Source organism: Argopecten irradians, chromosome 3 (genome assembly GCF_041381155.1).
Source record: "Argopecten irradians isolate NY chromosome 3, Ai_NY, whole genome shotgun sequence".
Lineage (NCBI taxonomy): Eukaryota > Metazoa > Mollusca > Bivalvia > Pectinida > Pectinidae > Argopecten > Argopecten irradians.
The window spans coordinates 30,889,684-30,913,439 of record NC_091136.1 but is presented as its reverse complement, the minus strand read 5'-3'; the positions used below and the strand labels follow the sequence as shown (position 1 = coordinate 30,913,439).

The following is a 23,756-nucleotide window of genomic DNA, read 5'->3' as shown; positions in this document are numbered from 1 at the left end:
TCGTGTCTACTGTCGATGGTGGACCCATAGTGTCTAATGTTGATGGTGGACTCATAGTGTCTAATGTTGATGGTGAACTCATAGTGTCTAATGTTGATGGTGGACTCGTAGTGTCTAATGTTGATGGTGGACTGGTAGTGTCTGATGTTGATGGTGGACTTGTAGTGTCTAATGTCGATAGACTACTGTAAGTGTCTAATGTTGGTGATAGACTACAGTAAGTGTCTGATGTTGGTGATAGACTTAAAGTGTCTGATGTTGACAACATTGATTTGTAATGTTTTACATTTGACAGTATGTTGACAAATACACATCTGATGTTGACAGTGTGAATTTGCGGTATTTACATAAACTTGTCGTGTATGATGATGTTAACTTGTACAATATCAGATGGAACTTCTCTCACTAATGCATGTCTGTTGAGTGATTTCACCACTAAATTCTGTCTAGACAACACTCCAGATTTAATGAATTAACCAAAATCTGTTCAGTTTTTATGATCCATAAAAACTTGATCTATTTACTATTTTCCTGCAATCGGGAGTTACAAACTAGCCCAGCCGGCCCCTGTCTTTCCCACTTTTACCAAGAACGGAAATTTTTTATTTGGCAAATGTCAACAGCCGCGTGGCCCTTGATTTAAACTGCTATGTTTGGAGGCTGTACTGTTATATTTGGTGAATTTATTGACCTCCTGTATAAGTGTACTTTAGTTGTCATGAATCCAGAAAAAAAATGTATTTAAAGTTGACTTAAGTGCGGTCTACTGTATAAACTCTACTCTTAGCTATTTTAAATTTTTGTTTGGCTGCATCTCTCCGATGTGTTGTTAATCTGTTGATGTTTTAGTGATGATATTAGTTTCAAAGGGATCCTTTTAATATTAAATCAGAATCATTAAGTCTTGTTGACACAAAATTATAAAAGATATATATATATATATAGTCAAAAGTGAGAAAATATGATACAGAAAAAAGTAAAATAAAATAATTGAGACCTGGATGTTCATAGATATTTTTTTTATAGATTTCTTGTATTCAAAGGTATTATATTATCGTGATTTATGCAAAGAAAAATGTCATAATTACATTAAGTTATTTTGCGTAACATCACATCTCAGAAATTTTTATTGTAAATGATAACAAAATGAAATATGAATTGAATCTTGTCATGTTGAGAACTAAATTAGGCTTATACAGTCAGAGTGTAAATCTCTTTCTCTGTAAAAGCATCAATTTTCAGACCTGTAATTATATTAAGTATGATAGTATGCATGTCATTTCTGAATTATAATTATTGTTACTATAATAGTTTAGGGTGTGTGTGTATGTGACTGAATTGTAATAATGGTTACTATATAAGATGTTATGTTTGTGTCCTCCTTAGATGGTCGTTTGGCGTGGTTCTATTTGAGCTGGTCACCCTGGGAGGAACCCCCTACCCCACGGTGGACATGCATGATTTACTGCGACTCCTCCGACAGGGATACAGGATGAAGAAGCCACCAAACTGTTCCGGGAAACTGTAAGTAGCCACTAGGGACTTAGCCTTTACCACTCCGAGACTTGTTTAAGCTGAAATAATGACATGTGCTAGTCACATCAACTTAAAAGATTCTTTTGACAGGAATGTGATAAATCTTAATAAAGATCTTTGGGTTTATTTGTCACTTTTGATACAAAGTTGGGTAAAATGGATTTGGTTTCAGCAGTTGACCTTTTCAGCTGAATAGTGTAAGTTGTTTTGTAAAAAAAAATTTAGTCATCAAATGAAAAGCATATGGGAGAAAGTTTGTGTGCAAGGTTAAAAAACAAGTGTGGTTCTGATAAAGTAATTGGGTATAATTGTTTGATTGAGGCGGACAGCCCTGCCCATCAGTGTGAGGTAGTCACATGTGTATGGGGTAAAAGAGAGAAAATAATGAGCTGAACACGACCAAATTACTATCAGGGGATACAATTCAATAACATCAAATCTTCACCTAATAACAATTAGAGGAGCAACTCCATTTGAGGTGAGCATGGACATTTGTCATTAATAAGAGATAACTCAAACTAAGCTGAGCAAAACCCAGCAACTTCCAAGGGAGGCAATCACTATGGACAGAGCATTACAAAAAAACACTGACTATCAGGGGAGATAACTCAAGATGGTTAAATCAAGATCTAATTAAACTCAGGAGAGACACCTCACACTGAGGTGAGTGCAAACTCATGAAAATTAGGGACTACAACTTAGCACAAATTGAGCACAAGACAATGATTCTCATTCAGGACAACTTAAATGGATTTACATATCCAGGAGAAGAGGCACAGAACTCCAACAAAAACTCATTATTGACAAGTTTCTCAGAGTTTAAAATGAGGAAACTTAAGTTGACAATTTAAGCTGATGAAATGGGAATGTAAAGATATGAATGGAATCTAGGTATTGTAATTGGGCTTAGAGAACTATTTCATCCTCAGGTGAACTTCATGTGGTTAGCTCATCAATCAAGAAATTTAAAAATTGAAAAAGAAAAAAAATGAAGTAATGGAAACAATTTAAGAATGAAAATTTTGCTCATGTGTTCATTTTATGTGACAGTTTTGATTTGTGCACTCTAGAAGTAACAAGTTTGTTGAATGGATGAATTTGTGTCCTTAGCCTTAGTTATATATGTGTTAATAGAGAGATTTGTATACATGGTAGTGGGCCTGGTTCCAGTAATGGCACTAAATGACTATAACGATACTACTGCAATTTTCTGCTTCGATTCACACGCATAACTTGCTTTCTAGCTTTGTAAAGGTTAAAAAGGTACTTTAAGTTGTTTTTTATTATTTCTATACTTATATGTGTACCTTTATGGAATTGAGCTATGTGCGCTGTTCACTTTAATACATTCAGACTGTATATTTATGTACAATACAATATACATATAATTTACTTTTGATTTTTTGCATAGAAGTTTTCACTGACTTAAGCTGTCAGGAGTTTTGTAGTGTTTCTTATTTATGTCTTAAGATGTTGGCAGTTTGTCTAAGAAGACTACCACAGATGTGTGATTTTGATAGATGTAATTTTTGTGATGAATGCCAATATAAGTTAAGTGGGGGCTATGAAGGCCCCTTAATTACTGCCCATTACATCTGTAACTACTGATGGTACAGGGCAGGCTAGTGCTGCCAAGCTCTGGCACGTGGTCAAGCCGAGGTCCAGTTCCATTACAGATGGAGTACAAAAGTCCTTCAAGATTTCTCAAAATAAAGATGAAGGACCGAGCTTTGGCACACTATCTCATAGAGTTAAAAAGACAGTAATTATACAAAAAGTTAGCATAAAGTAGCATCCATGTAAATATATTGCGATAAAGAATTGCAGGTCTCAGATGTGTGGAAGGAGCCTAGCAGTAGTGGTAGTGTTCCCTAGGCTGTTTAATCAAACATGTCAGAAGTGAGGAGTGATTCCTTAGAAGATACATTTAATGTAATTCATTTGCCAATTTTGTTGGTGTGTGATAGAGGTACAGGTGTTTGGAGGGAACGCTCTCCAGCAAAGGTTACACCAGACTGTCAGTGTCAAATACTGTATGAATATTTAATAACGCCTGACTTTGTGGCTAAGATGGCTGACTGATAATGTAAGGGAAGAAAAATGATTGAATTCAGGTGTTTGCTGGCTAGCTATGAGAACATCTCCCTTTCTCTTCACCACTAACTTACTAAAACTAGATATGAAATTCTACCTGACATACATTCCAGAGGAGCTGATATTTTTGTTGTAATTATGGCTCTGTTTTTAAAATGTTTTGTGCAACACATTTGGTTATTTGTATATATTTTCTACATATTTTGTCATCTCTGTTCCCAGGTTACTCCAGTTAAACCTAGTTGTCCTTTATACTGAGATCAATTATATAGTAAATTGAACCAAATGGAATTGACGGGTCCATCCTTTATAGACAGGGTAAACTTTTTAATGTGTCTTTTGTAGCTGGTTAGAAGTTGGACTAGTAATTTACAATGTGACCATTCATAAACAATGTATAGTAATATGGAATACAGCCTGCTACAGGAGACGTGGCCTCTAAACTAACTGCCCTTATGTACAGATCCACAGACCTGTCTCTGTCAGTCATACTTTCAAACTTCCTTCTCAAAAATCAACTCTCTTGTCCAAGCTTTTAATTATTTCGCCAGTGCACACAACCTTCCCCCAACAAAGCACCTGTTTGACAGTGCTCTATAATAGACAGAGGAGTGTGTTTCTCTGTTGTCTGTTTGACTTTTAACGCCATCCCTCATTGTTATAAATTGCCCTTTAACATGGCCATAAAACACTATTATTAATATATGTAAGCTTCCATGCAATCCTAGTGCAAAATCCTCATCTATCGGAAGGTTTACAAAGATGATAAATGTCATGTAAATTCTTTGAAATTTGGATAATTTCTTGTGGGTATTCCTCCATTCAACAGAGTTCCTTTGATTTGACTTGTGGGCAGAACTTTGATTGGGGTAGAATCGTGTTTACTGACAGACCACCATGACTGAGAAGGTTAGAAGGTACTGCCACTCAAACATTATAGAGCTGATTGAACGTTCACGGTAGAAATCAACCACTTCCTGTAGTCCAAGATTTCGTACACAAGCATCAGACACTCGGTACATTTGCTTTCAGTTTTAATATTCTTCTATTACTGTTTTGATGAAATGAAACACATCCCTCCAGACTCCTGTAATTGGCCGATGCACAGAGATTTGACCTTTGACAAAAGGTCATGCAACAGGAATTTGTCAAAGTGTTTTGAGAAGATAGGAGGGATGCATTGTACATACGCTTTTTGGGATGCTCCATTAACTTTATATAGTGTGAACCAGTTACTCCACTTTGGACATTGTTCTTTTATTATTTACAAAAATTGTTCTTTATGAAACTTAAATACATGCTTACACAACATTTTATATGCAAATATTGAACATTTAATACAGAATTAATGCTTCATAAAATATTACCCACGATACTTTAAAAGTTAAAACCTGTTCAGTTAAAGTTTGGAAGTCATATAATGAGAGACTTAATTCTTTATTATGTGAGTCACATCCACTTGGCACAAATCCCCATCCCACAGTCTATATATATATGTACATATAGTTATATCATAAGAATCAGGACAATTCTGGGTCATTCCCTGCACAAAAAGTGGGAGAAAAAGAGAACTTGTTTAAATAATTATAAATTGAAACCTTCCCAGCAAGTGTTTGCATAAAATAGCAGTATCAGTATCTCATCACAGATAGAACCAAGGTATATAAATAGTCTCTGAAAACTTTTCTGTCCCAGACTTTGACCATACAACACATGCAATGCACTTTATCATATATATAAATTTGATGTAGCACAAGACATAAACTTAATACAAAATGTAACCCTCTTTGAACTAACTTTGTTCTTATAAGTAATGCATCTATGCTGTCTTGCTGATGTTGTTCTACAGTCAGTTTTTCTTAGTTGATGTTTGTAAGGTGCTTTGATTGGTCTGACTTTGATTGATGTCCAAAACAAAATTGTACTGCTAATTTTAGTAGCGAAAGGAAACCTTAAAGTCCTTGTTCTCAGCAATTGTAGCATGCGTCTCAAATTTGACCCTCAATTTTGGAGAGGCAGCACTAGAATGACACCCAATGCACTTTACCAACACAACACCTGAATGGAAGGCCAATGGAGGCGAGATTGGGAGAAGAAGGAATAAGAAAGAGGAAAGAAAGCGTTAGTATAAAAATAAGTGAGAATGAAGCAAGGAATGTGATGAAGGAAAAAATCTGTGATAAACTATATAAAAGAGGCGTAACCATATTTTTCTTTTTATATTTAAGCCCTCTGCACTCTAACCTGCATTAGATATATGTGATTGCACTATGACAACCTTTCCAGATGTTTGCATGTGATTCACATCTCACCCCCTCCATTATGTTATAGAAACGGGACCACTATAGCCCCGACACTGGTGCATGGTGAATCAAAGACATCTCCCTAATCAAGCTAATTGGTTATTACACCTATCAACATGAATCACTTACAAGAACTCTACACTAAATTTCATTTTATTCACACATACATTTAATGACTAAACTCACACATGTTGCTTGCGCTCTGGCAATCTTTTTATGCCCTGCCATTAAATGGGGGACCATACGGTGTTATCCTTGTTCATCCAATTCCATCCTCTCTCGTCCTGTCAGACATTTCTTGTCTTGCCCAGAACTTACTTCATATGTTTTGAATACTCAGTAGCTAATATATTTGATTATAGCCATATCATCTGAAGACACTTGACAGTGTTTATATGAGAGAAAATAATAGTGTAGTTATTATGAGAGGATGACCGTATGTGTCGTACAGATAATTCAATGTGTCTTATATATAGTTACAATGTGTTTTACAATAGTTATCCTTGTCCATCCAATTCCATCCTCTCTTGTCCTGTCAGACGTTTCTTGTCTTGCCCAGAACTTACTTCATATGTTTTGAATACTCAGTAGCTAATATATTTGATTATAGCCATATCATCTGAAGACACTTGACAGTGTTTATATGAGAGAAAATAATAGTGTAGTTATTATGAGAGGATGACCGTATGTGTCGTACAGATAATTCAATGTGTCTTATATATAGTTACAATGTGTCTTACAATAGTTACAATGTGTCTTATGGATACTTACAATGTGTCTTACTTATGGTTAAAATGAGTCTTACAGATAGTTAAAATGAGTCTTACTGATAGTAACAATGTGTCTTACATATAGTTACAATGTGGACTCCTAAGGATAGTTATAATGTGTCTTACAGATAGTTACTATGTCAGTCTTACAGATAGTTACAATGTGTCTTACTTATAATTTCAATTAGTCTTACTTATAGTTACAATGTGTCTTATAGATAGTTACAATATGTCTGACAGATAGTTACAATGAGTCTTACTGAAAGTTACAATCAGTCTTACCGATAGTTACAATGTGTCTTACGAATAGTTACAATGTGCCTTACAAATAGTTATTATGTGTCTTTCAGATAGTTACAATGTGTCTTACATATAGTTACAATTTGTCTTATAGATAGTTACAATGAGTCATACAGATAGTAAAATGAGTCTTATAAATAGTCAAAACGTGTCTTACTAATAGTTACAATGTGTCTTATAGATAGCTACAATGTGTCTTATAAATAGTTACAATGTGTCATATGGATAGTTACAATGTGTCTTACAGATAGTTACAATGAGTCTTACAGATAGTTACAATGAGTCTTACAGATAGTTACAATGAGTCATATGGATAGTTACAATATGTCTTATAAATAGTCAAAATGTGTCTTACATATAGTTACAATGTGTCTTATAGATAGTTACAATGAGTCTTACGGATAGTTACAATGAGTCTTACATATAGTTGCAATGTGCCTTATAGATAGCTACAATGTGTCTTACAGATTGCTGCAATGAGTCTTACATATAGCTACAATGAGTAATATGGATAGTTACAATGTGTCTTTCAGTTAGTTACAATGTGTCTTACAGATAGTTAAAATGTGTCTTACAGATATTCACAATGTGTCTTAGGGAAGTCTGACAATTTTTGCATGTTTAAAGGGAGGGAGTACTATATTTTTTGCAATTTGAGAGGATAACATGAAAAGGTTTAGAATGGAGCGACAATGTGTCTTTCGCAAGTCTCACATAATAATGTCTGTCTGTGGTGACAGCGTCTCTTATGATGCAGGGCTTAAAGTGCATCTTCAGGAATAGTATGTGTCTTACAAGGCAATGATGACATGTCTATGTAATGAGAATGATGACATGTCTTTGTAATGAGTCACAATTTGTCTGAAGTAAAGTTTGTCTTGCTGTATGTAGTATTGCATCATACTCAATAATATACAGGGATGTATCTGAAAGGACAGTGTCATTGTGTCTCATTCAAGGCTGGAAGAATTTGATGTCTTATGAGATGAAGTGGCAGTATGACAACTTTTTTTAGAGCGGTAAGCAATGTCGTCTCAGGATAAACTGAGTATGTGTCTATGGGGAGGGCGTTGTGATGATTACATGGGAGGATAGTACATGTGTTTGTAAGGATGAAGGAGGGGATGGATACTGGAGGATAACTGTATAGCTCTGCTGTAACTTCATCTATCTGTGTTTAAACACTTGCATAAAGAGGTGTTGACATGGTGAGGTGTCTGACGGCTGTCGTCTCGGACATTGGCTGTTGTAACACATCAGCACCTATTTCCTGCGATAGCTATGATAACACTGCTACTGGAACTGTACCCTAGCTTCTCACTGTATTTTTGGTTCTCCCTGATGAAAGAAACATTTAACATGGCATGTTTTTCTTTGTGTAAACAGATTGATAAAGACAAGCAAGTTATGTGTGAGGTAGAATAAGCTTTCCCTGCTGTCCATTCAGTAGAAGTTTTTAGGACACCGAATCTCTACAGATTGGGTGGTAAGTTACAAGCAATTCATATGAAGGCTGTTGTGTGCCTCTAGAGTTGTCTTTCATGCATATAGTTACCAATAAGTATTTGAGATCAATCTGTTTACATACAAACTGTCCAAACTGACCCTGGCCGTTAATAGGACATCAACCAACCAATGAGAACTAAGTAATATTTTGGTAATTATCAGTGAAATTACCATGTCGATCCCTCTTCTTTACACCAGAATCATTTATTTAATGTAATAGCTACTCATATTGACATACATAATTTTACTAAGAAAAAAAATATAATATCAATATTTGTTGAGTCAAGCATTTAACAAGTTGTAGTAAACAAAAGAAATGTTTAGTTGCCATCATCAAAGTAGTTGGAAATTATATTGAGTTCAACTTAGATTTACTGCTTCAATGTCCATGACTAAAATTATAGTATGATGGTGAAATGTTGTAATGTTGTCCTAGAAAGTAACACCAGATTGGGATGATTTAGTGTCGGGAATGGATTAACCACCTGTTAAAAGACCTGACTGAAACTGAAAGATCGTTGTAGATCTACACTGCTCAGGCTCACATGAAAGCACCATTATTGGAGATTATAATAAAGCTTTTCTTCTGTGAAAAGGTTCACCAATGAGAAGGCTGTATTACCAAGATCTCTTTTACACTAATTGACCAGAGACTTATCTCTGTGGTTGATATTCTTTCTCAGTGTACATATGAGGGATACGGCTTCCTCTCACTTTGAGATGGTTTTTGGGGCTGGAATGTTGAGAAACCTGCCAACCAACTACGCATGGACCTTTAATGTTTGTGATGTACATGTGTGAGGGATTAAACAAAGAACTGCTGGGATTAACAAGTTTACTTTCAAGTGAAAAAAATTTGTAAATGTATGGGAGATTATAAAATGTGTAGGATTAGGGAGGTCTGTGTGTATGAAGTGAGAGATGGATCAGCTGCAGGTGGGATAATTTAGATCTGTACAGAAGATAGAGTCCAGTTTTCACTCCTTGGCTTCTGAACTGCCTAACTCCAGTACAGCAAACATATCCTTAATGCCTTTATCTCCAGTACAACAGTTTAAGAGGCAAGTTTTTGATATGTGGCCACGAATGCCTAGCTCTTGTACAGCAAACAGATCCTTAGTGCCTCAACCTCGTAATTTCAGTACAACAGCTAGAGCCAGTTTTCACTTTCTTTATACCACAACACCCTTACTGTAGTACATAACAGATAAAAGCTTTATGGCCTCAAATGCCTGTGCTTATTAGACTTTATACTGACTAAATAAAGTACAGCAAAATATATTTAACTCCTCATCTGCCTAACATCAAACAGCATAAAATATACTTTAGCCCCAATATTCTAATTCCATGACAACAAATAAATTGTTAAGACTTCAAGTTTTCAAGTCTAGTGGCACTTTGACTTCAACTGCCAGTCTAGATCCTCAAGGCCTCAATTGCTTAACTGCAGTAGAGATCCTCTGAGCCTCAACTGCCTAACTGTAATATAGATCCTCAGGGCAAAAACTTCCAGTGTAGATTAATATACCTCTACTTTATTTACACTATATAAAAGATACTTTGTTAAATTTACTAGCTCCCTGCTTTTTCCAAAAACCTCTCTCAGCTGTGTGTTAGTCATCGAACTAGCACACCCCTGGAAGCTAGCACACCCTTGCACTCGGGTATTTCCGTTTAACCAATCAGATTTGAGGTGGGCGGGACTTGTTTCCGATCACGCCATCAGTTGCTAGGTGACGTAACAATTGGACGGAGCTAGTTTCCGATCACGCCATCTCCGTTGACGTACTCAGACGACGTTAGTATCGATCGGAAACTGTTACCGAACACGTCGTCATGTTTATCTTGTAAGTGAGAGGCTTGTGAAAAAATGTAATGGGGTCAGAGGACAATACCTTTTACATGTACGTACAGTTGTTATGTATATATTTAGGCTACCTGTAAGTGGTTAACGTCTCGGAATTTCAACAATATTTGTATACAAATTTAGTATTATACCTACAGTAGTGGTATAAATGTTGAAATATGGAGAAATCATAGCGGAATCAAATTTTAACCTGCGGTTTGAATAGAAGCAAAACAAATCGGACATAGAATCACAGTTATCATCTCAGAATAATTTGTATGTTTGAAGATAAGATTACGTAGATCGATTACAATGTAAAATTATCTCAATCTAACGTTAGCGTATGAAAGAAATATATTTTCAGTCTTATCATAGCTTTTGTATGTATCGGTATATTAAAACAGTTAAAGTATGGGATTGAGTGATATATCAAGTTTCCGGTTTCCCTCGAACTTGCCTATTTCCCTCGGCTCCACCTCGGGAAATAGACAAGTCTCGGGAAACCAGAAACTTGCTATATCCCTCAAACCCATACTTTAACTGTATATTCTCAGAACATCAAGTGCCTAACTCTAGTATTGATCCTTCGAGCCTCAACTGCCTAACTCCAGTATACATGCAGATCCTCAAGGCCTCATTATAAATGCCTACTCTAGAATAGATCATAAAGGTCTCAACTCCCTAACTCCAGTATGTCAAATATACTGTTTTAGTGAAATCTGCAGCCTCAATATAGTCTAACTTTATATATGCATTTACACCTCTGGGCTTTGTCCAAAGTCTAATAAATTTCATAACATTACAAAACACAGTTGGGATGATACTTTTCTACATAGGTTATAATGTATTGATTTCCTATTGGATGTAATAATCTATTTAAAATAATGTGAGTTCTAACCAGGACCTGTTACATCTACCTACAGACAAACATACTTTTTATACCTATCTGTTTCAGTCAGTAAGATTTTGTTTTGATGTCATATGGTAATAAATTAAGCGTAATTTCAACAAAAATCAGAATTGCTCTTTAAATGTTGATGTTGTGCTCACAAACAGAGAAGATTCATTAACCTGTTAGATCTGTATACAGTCTACAGGTGGTACTATCGGTGAACTCCAGGTCCCAAAGTACCTGTTGACCCTTAACCAGGGTCAAGTGACAAGGGTCAGTACTCTTAAGGACACAGATAACATGGAAACAAAGGGATCTTATAAGATTGCATCTGAGACATGGCTGATATCTGTTAAAACATACAGATCTTTCAAACAAGTACAAAGTCAGTGTATCAGACACAAAACGGGGTTTTCTATGTGTTGTTTAAGTCCAGCTGTTTTTAATACATTCAATCTCCCATACAATGGACAGTGTTTCGTTTATTCTCAAATAGAACATATAGGTATTGATAGTGTTGAAGAAGTCATTCCTGGCTATATACTATAACAGTAAGAAACTTACTCAGCTAAAACTATGTTCTGGCACTCTGGATATATACCAGGTATTTGTAACAAGTTACCATAATTGAAATGCTTATTTCAATTCCCTTAGGTGCATGCTCCCCATTTCATTGTCTTCTATAAGCAGATGCCTCTATCGAATTACATGTATCTTTTATAATGTTAAATATCTGTGATCTATATTTTTGGTGATTTCAGCTGTAATAAACTGTAATATTAATTCTCCCATAATGATACATGTATATTATAAGCAGTTGCTCTTATCAATAGGTTATAGCATGACATGATGAATATCTGTTTTAAAGAGGTATTCTTGCTCTCTGGTTTTCGAAGTCTGCAAAATTAAAAAAAAAAAAAAAAAAAGGGGGAGGGGAAAGACCGGGTATGGACCTTTAATATATATAAACAAATTTTTACACCAAGATGGCACAGTCGTGGTTATGTCTTGGTTTAGTCTTGTGATGTGGATTTGAAACTGAAGATTGTAAGTCAAATGCCATCTCAATTAATAACTCAAGGACATGGTAGAAATAGTTTGAGCATGACTTTTGCTCATATTTATCCTGAAACATAGTATCCATTCATCAGAAGATGCTTTTGGAAGCTAGTTGAGATTCCTGAAATGCTTCTCCTACATGGAAATAATATATCTATGTTGTTCAACGATATTGATAGTGATGAAAAATCCAGCAAACTTTTGTTTCTGAGTTATAGACAATAAAAGGTGGGTCCCTATGTACCTGCACCCATTGTATAGTAACATACTGCTATACAACTATCCTAGCAATGTATGCTTCCTGCATCTTAATGTCGACAGAATTAACCTGCCCGTCAGGGGAAGCTACTAACTCTGTGCGGACAATTTGCCAACTCTGGCCATAAAACAGTACATAATCTTTTGGCTGTATACACAAGTGTTCTACTTAAAACAATCCCCAACAGCTTTGTCTTTAAGTGCACTCTTTGAATTAGCATTTTTCTCAGCATCAGAACGCAGGCCTCACTTTTGGTAATTAAGAGAAGAATAGCGAAGGGGATAGGCCTCACAAAGGTCACCTCGCTAATCAAACAATATCGCCCAAATAGATATACCGCTGTTCATATATAAAAGAGGCTATAAATTACGCAAGGCTTCGCTGATGTTCATCATCGTTTGTTTGATACCACTGTATCCTGGTTTCCCCAGACGTAGTAATGACGAAAGTGTCATATTTGGATCCGATGTTGAAATGAATTCTTTGTTTTTCTTGGAGCTCCAATATATCTTTTGTCTTTCTTTAAGAGAATGAATATTTGGGATACATTCTTAGTGGCTGGTAATTAATGGAAAATACTTACGATTGTTCCGTGGCTGAAGGGAATTTGATTCATTTTGCTGTTTTCTTATATTAGGGTACCTGAATATTTGTGGTCTTCAAAACCAGGTCAGATAGAGGTGTCTAAAGATTAGCCTTTCGTATGGGACAGCTTGGGTTTTGAATTCCTTGATTGGGCTTTTGCTGGAACCTGTCCTATCATGTACAGTTTCTCTGAGTTCTCCTGATTCCTCTCATAGAAAAAAATATTTAAGTATTTCTATCTGGATTGTTTTAACCTGAATTGTCTGATGTAAATGAAAAATCTTGTGATCGTATAGGTACGTCACCAGTCCATCTAAAATGTAACATAAGATGTGAGTATGTATGTTGAGCTGATAGGGGCCCCCACTTGTACGGACCCTTTCCCAACACATTGTCTAGTGTTTACACAGATACCGTATTAAACACCTGCAGCCCATAGTGGGAATCTCAAGTCCCCTACACTTCCACAATGGTACGAGTCAAAATCGAACTGAGCGATTTAAAGTGCCGTTTTAAATCATTCATTAAAAGTTATTGTCAGTTGTATTTGAATTAAACATTGAATCTTTTCATCAAAGAAAAACTCAATTTGAAACTGATAAATGCGTTGATTTGTGTTGGACAATGAGTTTGTATGGGTGGGACAGGAGGAAGGTTGTCCTCACTGTGTTGACAGAGGCCAGCGTGTTTTTATGTTTGGGGGTTAGTGCCAACAAGACACCTTCTTAACTTCTCATTCCACCATTGTTGTAGGGTCTTCAACAGCACTTGACCTCCATCAAATGGCGATTTGTCAGTTCATTTTATTCGATTTTAAGATTATAATATGACATGATTGAATTGGGACGAGTGTGTGAAGTGTCAAAGAGGGTGAGAAGTGAATAAGCAGTGTGACTGGGTACTACAGTACCTACCACCCCACACAGTAGGCCACCATTACTATTGTACCACTGATGTATACTCACCAACTCAACACTAGGCCACTACTATTGTACCACAGATGTATACTCACCATCCCACAGTAGGCCACCACTACTATTGTACCACAGATGTATACCCACCACCAACCCACAGTGGGCCACCACTACTATTGTACCACAGATGTATATCCACCATCCCACAGTAGGCCACCACTACTATTGTACCACAGATGTATATCCACCATTCCAACACTAGGCCACTACTATTGTACCACAGATGTATACCCACCACCACCTCACAGTAGGCCACCACTACTATTGTACCACAGATGTATACCCACCACCACCCCACAGTAGGCCACCACTACTATTGTACCACAGATGTATACCCACCACCCCACAGTAGGCCACCACTACTATTGTACCACAGATGTATACCCACCACCCCACAGTAGGCCACCACCACTATTGTACCACAGATGTATACCCACCACCCCACAGTAGGCCACCACCACTTTTGTACCACAGATGTATACCCCCACCACCACCCCACAGTAGGCCACCACTACTATTGTACCACAGATGTATATCCACCACCCCACAGTAGGCCACCACTACTATTGTACCACAGATGTATACCCACCACCCCACAGTAGGCCACCACTACTATTGTACCACAGATGTATATCCACCACCACCCCACAGTAGGCCACCACTTCTATTGTACCACAGATGTATACCACAGTAGGCCACCACTACTATTGTACCACAGATGTATATCCACCATCCCAACACTAGGCCACCACTACTATTGTACCACAGATGTATACCCACCACCCCACACAGTAGGCCACCACTACTATTGTACCACAGATGTATACCCACCACCACCCCACAGTAGGCCACCACTACTATTGTACCACAGATGTATATCCACCATCCCAACACTAGGCCACCACTACTATTGTACCACAGATGTATACCCACCACCACCTCACAGAAGGCAACCACTACTATTGTACCACAGATGTTTACCAACCACCCCACAGTAGGCAACCACTACTATTGTACCACAGATGTATATCCACCACCCCACAGTAGGCCACCACTACTATTTTACCACAGATGTATACCCACCACAACCCCACAGTAGGCCACCACTACTATTGTACCACAGATGTATATCCACCATCCCAACACTAGGCCACCACTACTATTGTACCACAGATGTATACCCACCACCACCTCACAGTAGGCCACCACTACTATTGTACCACAGATGTATATCCACCACTACCCCACAGTAGGCCACCACTACTATTGTACCACAGATGTATACCCACCACCCCCACAGTAGGCCACCACTACTGTTGTACCACAGATGTATATCCACCATTCCAACACTAGGCCACTACTATTGTACCACAGATGTATACCCACCACCACCTCACAGTAGGCCACCACTACTATTGTACCACAGATGTATACCCACCACCACCTCACAGTAGGCCACCACTACTATTGTACCACAGATGTATATCCACCACCCCCACAGTAGGCCACCACTACTATTGTACCACAGATGTATATCCACCACCACCCCACAGTAGGCCACCACTACTATTGTACCACAGATGTATACCCACCACCTCACAGTAGGCCACCACTACTATTGTACCACAGATGTATATCCACCACTACCCACAGTAGGCCACCACTACTATTGTACCACAGATGTATACCCACCACCCCACAGTAGGCCACCACTACTATTGTACCACAGATGTATACCCACCACCCCACAGTAGGCCACCACTACTATTGTACCACAGATGTATACCCACCACCACCCCACAGTAGGCCACCACTACTATTGTACCACAGATGTATACCCACCACCCTCACAGTAGGCAACCACTACTATTGTACCACAGATGTATATCCACCACCCCACAGTAGGCCACCACTACTATTGTACCACAGATGTATATCCACCACCACCCACAGTAGGCCACCACTACTATTGTACCACAGATGTATATCCACCACCCCACAGTAGGCCACCACTACTATTGTACCACAGATGTATATCCACCACCACCTCACAGTAGGCAACCACTACTATTGTACCACAGATGTATATCCACCACTACCCCACAGTAGGCCACCACTACTATTGTACCACAGATGTATACCCACCACCACCTCACAGTAGGCAACCACTACTATTGTACCACAGATGTATATCCACCACCTACCCCACAGTAGGCCACCACTACTATTGTACCACAGATGTATACCCACCACACCCCACCACCACCCCACAGTAGGCCACCACTACTATTGTACCACAGATGTATATCCACCACCCCACAGTAGGCCACCACTACTATTGTACCACAGATGTATATCCACCACCCCACAGTAGGCCACCACTACTATTGTACCACAGATGTATACCCACCACCACCTCACAGTAGGCAACCACTACTACTATTGTACCACAGATGTATATCCACCACTACCCCACAGTAGGCCACCACTACTATTGTACCACAGATGTATATCCACCACCCCCACAGTAGGCCACCACTACTATTGTACCACAGATGTATATCCACCACCACCACAGTAGGCCACCACTACTATTGTACCACAGATGTATATCCACCACTACCCCACAGTAGGCCACCACTACTATTGTACCACAGATGTATATCCACCACCACCCACAGTAGGCCACCACTACTATTGTACCACAGATGTATACCCACCACCAACCCACAGTAGGCCACCACTACTATTGTACCACAGATGTATATCCACCATCCCAACACTAGGCCACTACTATTGTACCACAGATGTATACCCACCACCACCCCACAGTAGGCCACCACTACTATTGTACCACAGATGTATACCCACCACCCCACAGTAGGCCACCACTACTATTGTACCACAGATGTATACCCACCACCCCCTCACAGTAGGCCACCACTACTATTGTACCACAGATGTATATCCACCACCCCACAGTAGGCCACCACTACTATTGTACCACAGATGTATACCCACCACCACCCCACAGTAGGCCACCACTACTATTGTACCACAGATGTATACCCACCACCCCACAGTAGGCCACCACTACTACTATTGTACCACAGATGTATATTGTACCCACCACCACCCCACAGTAGGCCACCACTACTATTGTACCACAGATGTATACCCACTACCCCACAGTAGGCCACCACTACTATTGTACCACAGATGTATACCCACTACCCCACAGTAGGCCACCACTACTATTGTACCACAGATGTATACCCACCACCACCTCACAGTAGGCAACCACTACTATTGTACCACAGATGTATATCCACCACTACCCCACAGTAGGCAACCACTACTATTGTACCACAGATGTATATCCACCACCCCACAGTAGGCCACCACTACTATTGTACCACAGATGTATACCCACCACCCCACAGTAGGCCACCACTACTATTGTACCACAGATGTATACCCACCACCCCACAGTAGGCCACCACTACTATTGTACCACAGGTTTATACCCACCACCCCACAGAAGGCCACCACCAGGACTACTATTGTACCACAGATGTATACCCACCACCCCACAGTAGGCCACCACTACTATTGTACCACAGATGTATACCACAGTAGGCCACCACTACTATTGTACCACAGATGTATACCCACCATGTGCACCCCACAGTAGGCCACCACTATTATTGTACCACAGATGTATACTCACAACCACCCCACAGTATACCACCACTACTATTGTACCACAGATGTATACCACAGTAGGCCACCACTACTATTGTACCACAGATGTATACCACAGTAGGCCACCACTACTATTGTACCACAGATGTATACCACAGTAGGCCACCACTACTATTGTACCACAGATGTATACCACAGTAGGCCACCACTACTATTGTACCACAGATGTATACCACAGTAGGCCACCACTACTATTGTACCACAGATGTATACCCACCACCCCACAGTAGGCCACCACTATTATTGTACCACAGATGTATACCAACAACCACCCTACAGTATACCACCACTACTATTGTACCACAGATGTATAACACAGTAGGCCACCACTACTATTGTACCACAGGTTTATACCCACAACCACCCCACAGTAGGCCACCACCAGGACTTCTACGAGTCATCATTATTGACAGCAGTATCCTTTATTGTATATATATATTTATTTATATTTTTAAATAATCAGTTCATAAATATAATATAAATGTTGAAAGTACCATAAATTAAAACCAAAACATTTAATATGACCAGTGACTGCTTAAGGCTGAATGAACAAATTTATTTTTGTGAGATTAATTTTCATGAAATTTTGTGAGCGAGCATAAATATGAACTCAAATGTTTCGCGACATATTTAAGCTTTAAATTGCCTTCTTGGGGAATTGATGGTCCTATAACATTTTAAAATCATAACTACAAATATTGTTGCGAATAACATAGAACAAATGTGGCTTTTCATTCTGGTAGCATGCAAGTACTGTACACACAAAAAATGAGCATTGCATCATTATGTCATGACATCGTTCAGAATAACGTCAAATGCATGTTATACATTTCACTACACCAATGAGAGTTATAGGAGAATTATGATCTCATAAATACCCTTTTTGGTTGGTAAGGTTATATAGTGTCAGTCCCGAGCAAATGGAAATATATTACATCAATTGTAATCACTAAATGTAAATATTCTCAACAACCTGTGGTCACAAATTCATGTATTATATATGTAAAATTGAACAAAGACAAAAAATATAGTATACAAAAGTAAAGTAGGTTACAATATTTTTGTGAAGGATAAAGGTTCTATTGTTTCAGATTTTCTTTTGTTTTATTTTGATGTGGAAAAGATTTTGAATTTGTGATATGCAAATTGCAAGCCATCTTTGTTGACTTACGTGATGTAGGGGGGATGTGGGTCCTTGACTCAAAAGATAGATTTTTATATTGCTTTTGTATTTTGTTTGTGCAGGTCTCAAGTTAGACAGAAATATGGCCGTTTCCCTGGTCGGCTTGTATCCTTATTATTGTATTCTACAAGGACTTCGTTTACTGAAATTACAATTTACAACTTAATCAAGTATTTCCTGTCAAAAAGAAAATTATTGCTCCAGACATGGGGGGACAATTTAAAGAATTGCACTATATTATTCTTTAAAGTCACATTTGGCAGGTCATTTAACATTACATGTCACTAGCTAGACAAAATGTCGCAATCTCCTTTGATTTTAGTGCATTTCCTTATACTTTTGATAAGAAAATATACAATATAATACATGGATGTGAAAGCGATAACTCACCTGGTCGAAAACGAAGCTTCAGACGCGATTAAGATGAAGCCTTTTTCACTTTATGAATGTCATGTCTATTTCAATGATTTACTAGTTGTGTCAATATACGTTTTTGAACCTGAGTCAACAGAAAGAACGGAATTCGTGATCTACCGAATTTCTTTGATGAAATTGAGCGATTACGTTGTCAGTCTGGAATTTCAGGTGTTTTTGTTGTTTTCATAGAATGAGGTCTTTTCATTAAACAAGACTTAGTAAAATAATTATATTTGTATCAAATAAACTACATATTGTAGGTATCTATACTGATAATAAAACAATGAAAGTTTCATATTAACATGGTTTTAATCAGGTAAATTAGACAGGTGAAATATCTTATGTATTTGATGTAGAAATGCATAGGACTTTGTTCTGGTTTGACAGCTCTATTGATATTGGCATTGAGCTTTGCCTACCGTCCTGTCATTACAAAGACCATTACTGGAGACTTTGATCGTGGCCTAATTGGCTGTGTTTAGTCACATCACAAATGCTTCACATTCGCACCTTGGCTGGTTCATATAATTACAAGTTTTCCTCAAGAATGCCGTTTCAAGATTAAAGACTTACATATCCAGTGCATCTCATGGTTCGTCATCAGTGGCAAATTTGTGTCATGTCAACTTTGTCTACCAAGTAATGAGTATATCCATGTTGTAGTCAAGGCTAAACCATTTCAGCACTCGTTAGCTGGTGACTAATAAAACACTGAGATAGTCTGACAGAGTACATACATTTTTGTATGTCAATGAGTTGCAGGTTGCCAGATATTGGTTTGGTTATAGTCTGTCACTGATCACTGTTGTCTAATGAGAGAAAGTGGGACCAAGATTGCGGTTATGTGCCTTAAAGGTAGTTTATCAGTGAGGTAATTTATTGTGTCTCATTGTTTATGATAAGGTATATAATCTACAGCTGGTGTAATCTGTTAAAGGACCACTCCTCTGAACCTGAACCTAAAAATCAGATTCATCACTGGTTTTTCCATATCATCATGCCCCGGGCTAAATATAAAATGAGGGGCATATTCCAAAGTCTATGTTGTGTTCTGATTGGTCAATATTTGGTGAAAATATCAAAACTGATATTTCCACTCAGGTGAAAGATACCAATTATATTTTCACTATCAAACCTTATATTTCCTTTTGTAAAATAAAAAAAAAATGTGCAAAGACCAGAGACAAATAAAAACTATTTTTGGTTCAAAGGTCAATATTACAGATTACATTTTATACACCCTATAACCATGAAATGGGGTGCATTTAGTTTTAATTATTTACTTGTCCATCTTATCACAATGGTTGTCATGTCCCAATCCGTCTTAGGCATTCATCTCTAGCTTATATTGATATGATTGGCTTGATAGAATGACTTTTTGCATATTAAGGTTTGATATTCAAAGAAATGGGTTAAGGTATTCAGATTCTATTGCCTTCTATTTATGACAACACGTGGACAGTATCTATATTGACTATGGTTTACATGTTTCGTGTCAAAGAATAATGATTAAATACGCAGTAATAGTTACTATGTTATGTAACTTGCTCTGTAATTATCTGTCAAATTTGAATTCAAATTTATCATGGCAATCTATCCTTGTTTAAAAAAAATCTTATTTGCCCAAAAATATCCATTATTTGACAGTGGTGAATTATTGCAATATAACTGAAATAAATGAAATATTAAATTTTCATTTGATTTGATTTGAATTTTTTTTTTTTTTTTTTTTTTTTTTGAGGAGTGTGTGTGGGGGTGCTTTGTAATGGATAAATTTATGATCTATCTGATGAACATCTGATTTTGTTTAATTCAAAGTTTTCCTATTTAACTCAAATATATGGTAAAGATATATTAATTTGTGTCAAAGGCTGTAGTTGAACATACAAATGAACCTTGAAATAAACGCAGATCAAAGAATCAAAGTTGTTACTTTTGATAAACCAATTAGGCTTTTTCGTCACAGCCATGGTAAGAAAATGTTATATGGTTTTCTATTGGCTACAATGAACTAGTAGGTGGCATGCCATTGGTTACATACACGTTCATAAACCATTCTCACCACCCACAGAGTTTGCCTTGGACTGCCTGTGATAAATTAGACCTAGCCCCAGAGGAGATTCTTATCTGTCCAGCATTTCACCTTCCCCACAATCAGATGACAGATAACCATCTCACCTGAACCACCAAAAGCCTCAGTGTCCAATGTCAGAAAGGATTTACCTGAGTCCTCTTGAAGCACTAGATATGGCCTTTACAGAATGACCGTGAAATGGTAAGGTGATAATTGACCAGCAGGGATGACATTTCTCTGTGATCCTCCACCTAATTACAGTGACCATTCTCAGTCTATGACCCTATTATAGACAGACATACCTGGCCAAAGTACAGGTGACAGTGGCATGTCTCACATCTGTCTAAAATGGTTCAAGCTCATACATTACCTCTTGACTAAGCAGAGTCACATTCATGTTTTCTAAAAAGATGTTCAGATGGCTAATACAAGCAACTATCACCTTGTGTCTCAGAGACAGGTACATGTCACAGTACTAATCTGTAGCAATGTGAACTACCTTTACCTGTCATTAAGGAGCAGAGAGTAGTAGTACATACTTGTCTGTACCCTAAAGACAGGTAAGGGTAGTACACACCTGTCTGTCCCTGAAAAGACAGGTAAGGGTAGTACACACCTGTCTGTCCCCTAATGACAGGTAATGGTAGTACACACCTGTCTGTCCCCCTAATGACAAATAAGGGTAGTACACACCTGTCTTTCCCCTAAAGACAGGTAAAAGTAGTACACACCTGTCTGTCCCCTAATAGACAGGTAAGGGAAATACACACCTGTCTGTCCCCTAAAAGACAGGTAAGGGTAGTACACACCTGTATGTCCCCTACTAGACAGGAAAGGGTAGTACACACTTGTCTGTCCCCTAAAAGACAGGTAAGGGTAGTACACACCTGTATGTCCCCTTACTAGACAGGTAAGGGTAGTACACACTTGTCTGTCCCCTAAAAGACAGGAAAGGGTAGTACACACCTGTCTGTCCCATAAAAGACAGGTAAGGGTACTACACATCTGTCTGTCCCCCTAAAAGACAGGAAAGGGTAGTAAACACCTGTCTGTCCCCTAAAAGACAGGTAAGGGTACTACCACTGTCTGTCCCATAAAAGACAGGTAAGGGCTGTACACACCTGTCTGTCCCCTAAAAGACAGGAAAGGGTAGTACACGCCTGTCTGTCCCTAAAAAGACAGGTAAGGGTAGTACACACCTGTCTGTCCCTGAAAAGACAGGTAAGGGTAGTACACACCTGTCTGTCCCCTAAAAGACAGGTAAGGGTAGTACACACCTGTCTGTCCCCTAAAAGACAGGTAAGGGTAGTACACACCTGTCTGTCCCTAAAGACAGGTAAGGGTAGTACACACCTGTCTGTCCCTAAAAGACAGGTAAGGTACACACCTGTCTGTCCCTAAAAGACAGGGTAGTACACACACCTGTCTGTCCCTAAAAGACAGGTAAGGGTATACACATCTGTCTGTCCCCTAAAAGACAGGAAGGGTGTACACACCTGTCTGTCCCCTAAAAGACAGGTAAAGGGTAGTACACGCCTGTCTGTCCCCTAAAAGACAAGTAAGGGTACTACACACTGTCTGTCCCCTAAAAGACAGGTAAGGGTAGTACACACCTGTCTGTCCCCTAAAAGACAGGTAAGGGTTGTACACACCTGTCTGTCCCTAAAAGACAGGTAAGGGTAGTACACACCCTGTCTGTCCCCTAAACGACAGGTATTGGTAGTACAAGCCTGTCAGTCCCCTAAAAGACAGGAAAGGGTAGTACACGCCTGTCTTCCCCCTAATGACAGGTAAAGGTAGTACACACCTGCATGTCCCCTTAAAAGACAGGTAAGGGTACATCACACCTGTCTGCCCCCGTCAAGACAAGTAAGGGTAGTACACACCTGTCTATCCCCTAAAAGACAGGTATCTGTCTGTTCCCTAAAAGACAGGTAAGGGTAGTACACACCTGTCTGTCCCCTAATGATAGGTAAGGGTAGTTCACACCTATCTGTCCCAGAAAAGACAGAAAACGGTAGTACACACCTGTATGTCCCCTAAAAGACAGGTAAGGGTAGTTAACACCTGTATGCCCCCTAAAAGACAGGTAAGTGTAGTACACACTTGTATGTCCCCTAAAAGACAGGTAAGTTTAGCACACACCTGTATGTCCCTGAATAGACAGGTAAGGGTAGTACACACCTGTTTGTC

General features: G+C 38.5%; 1 protein-coding gene across 2 annotated transcripts in view; it reads left to right on the top strand.

Annotated features, from left to right (window-relative positions):
• The window catches only part of LOC138318178 (uncharacterized), a 91,838-nt gene that overhangs the window by 57,493 nt on the left and 10,589 nt on the right, over positions 1–23,756 (top strand). For both annotated transcript variants that reach the window (XM_069260343.1, XM_069260342.1), the window contains one exon: positions 1,387–1,524. In XM_069260343.1, the coding sequence (XP_069116444.1) occupies positions 1,387–1,524 (138 nt within the window). The remainder of the gene's footprint in view (positions 1–1,386; positions 1,525–23,756) is intronic.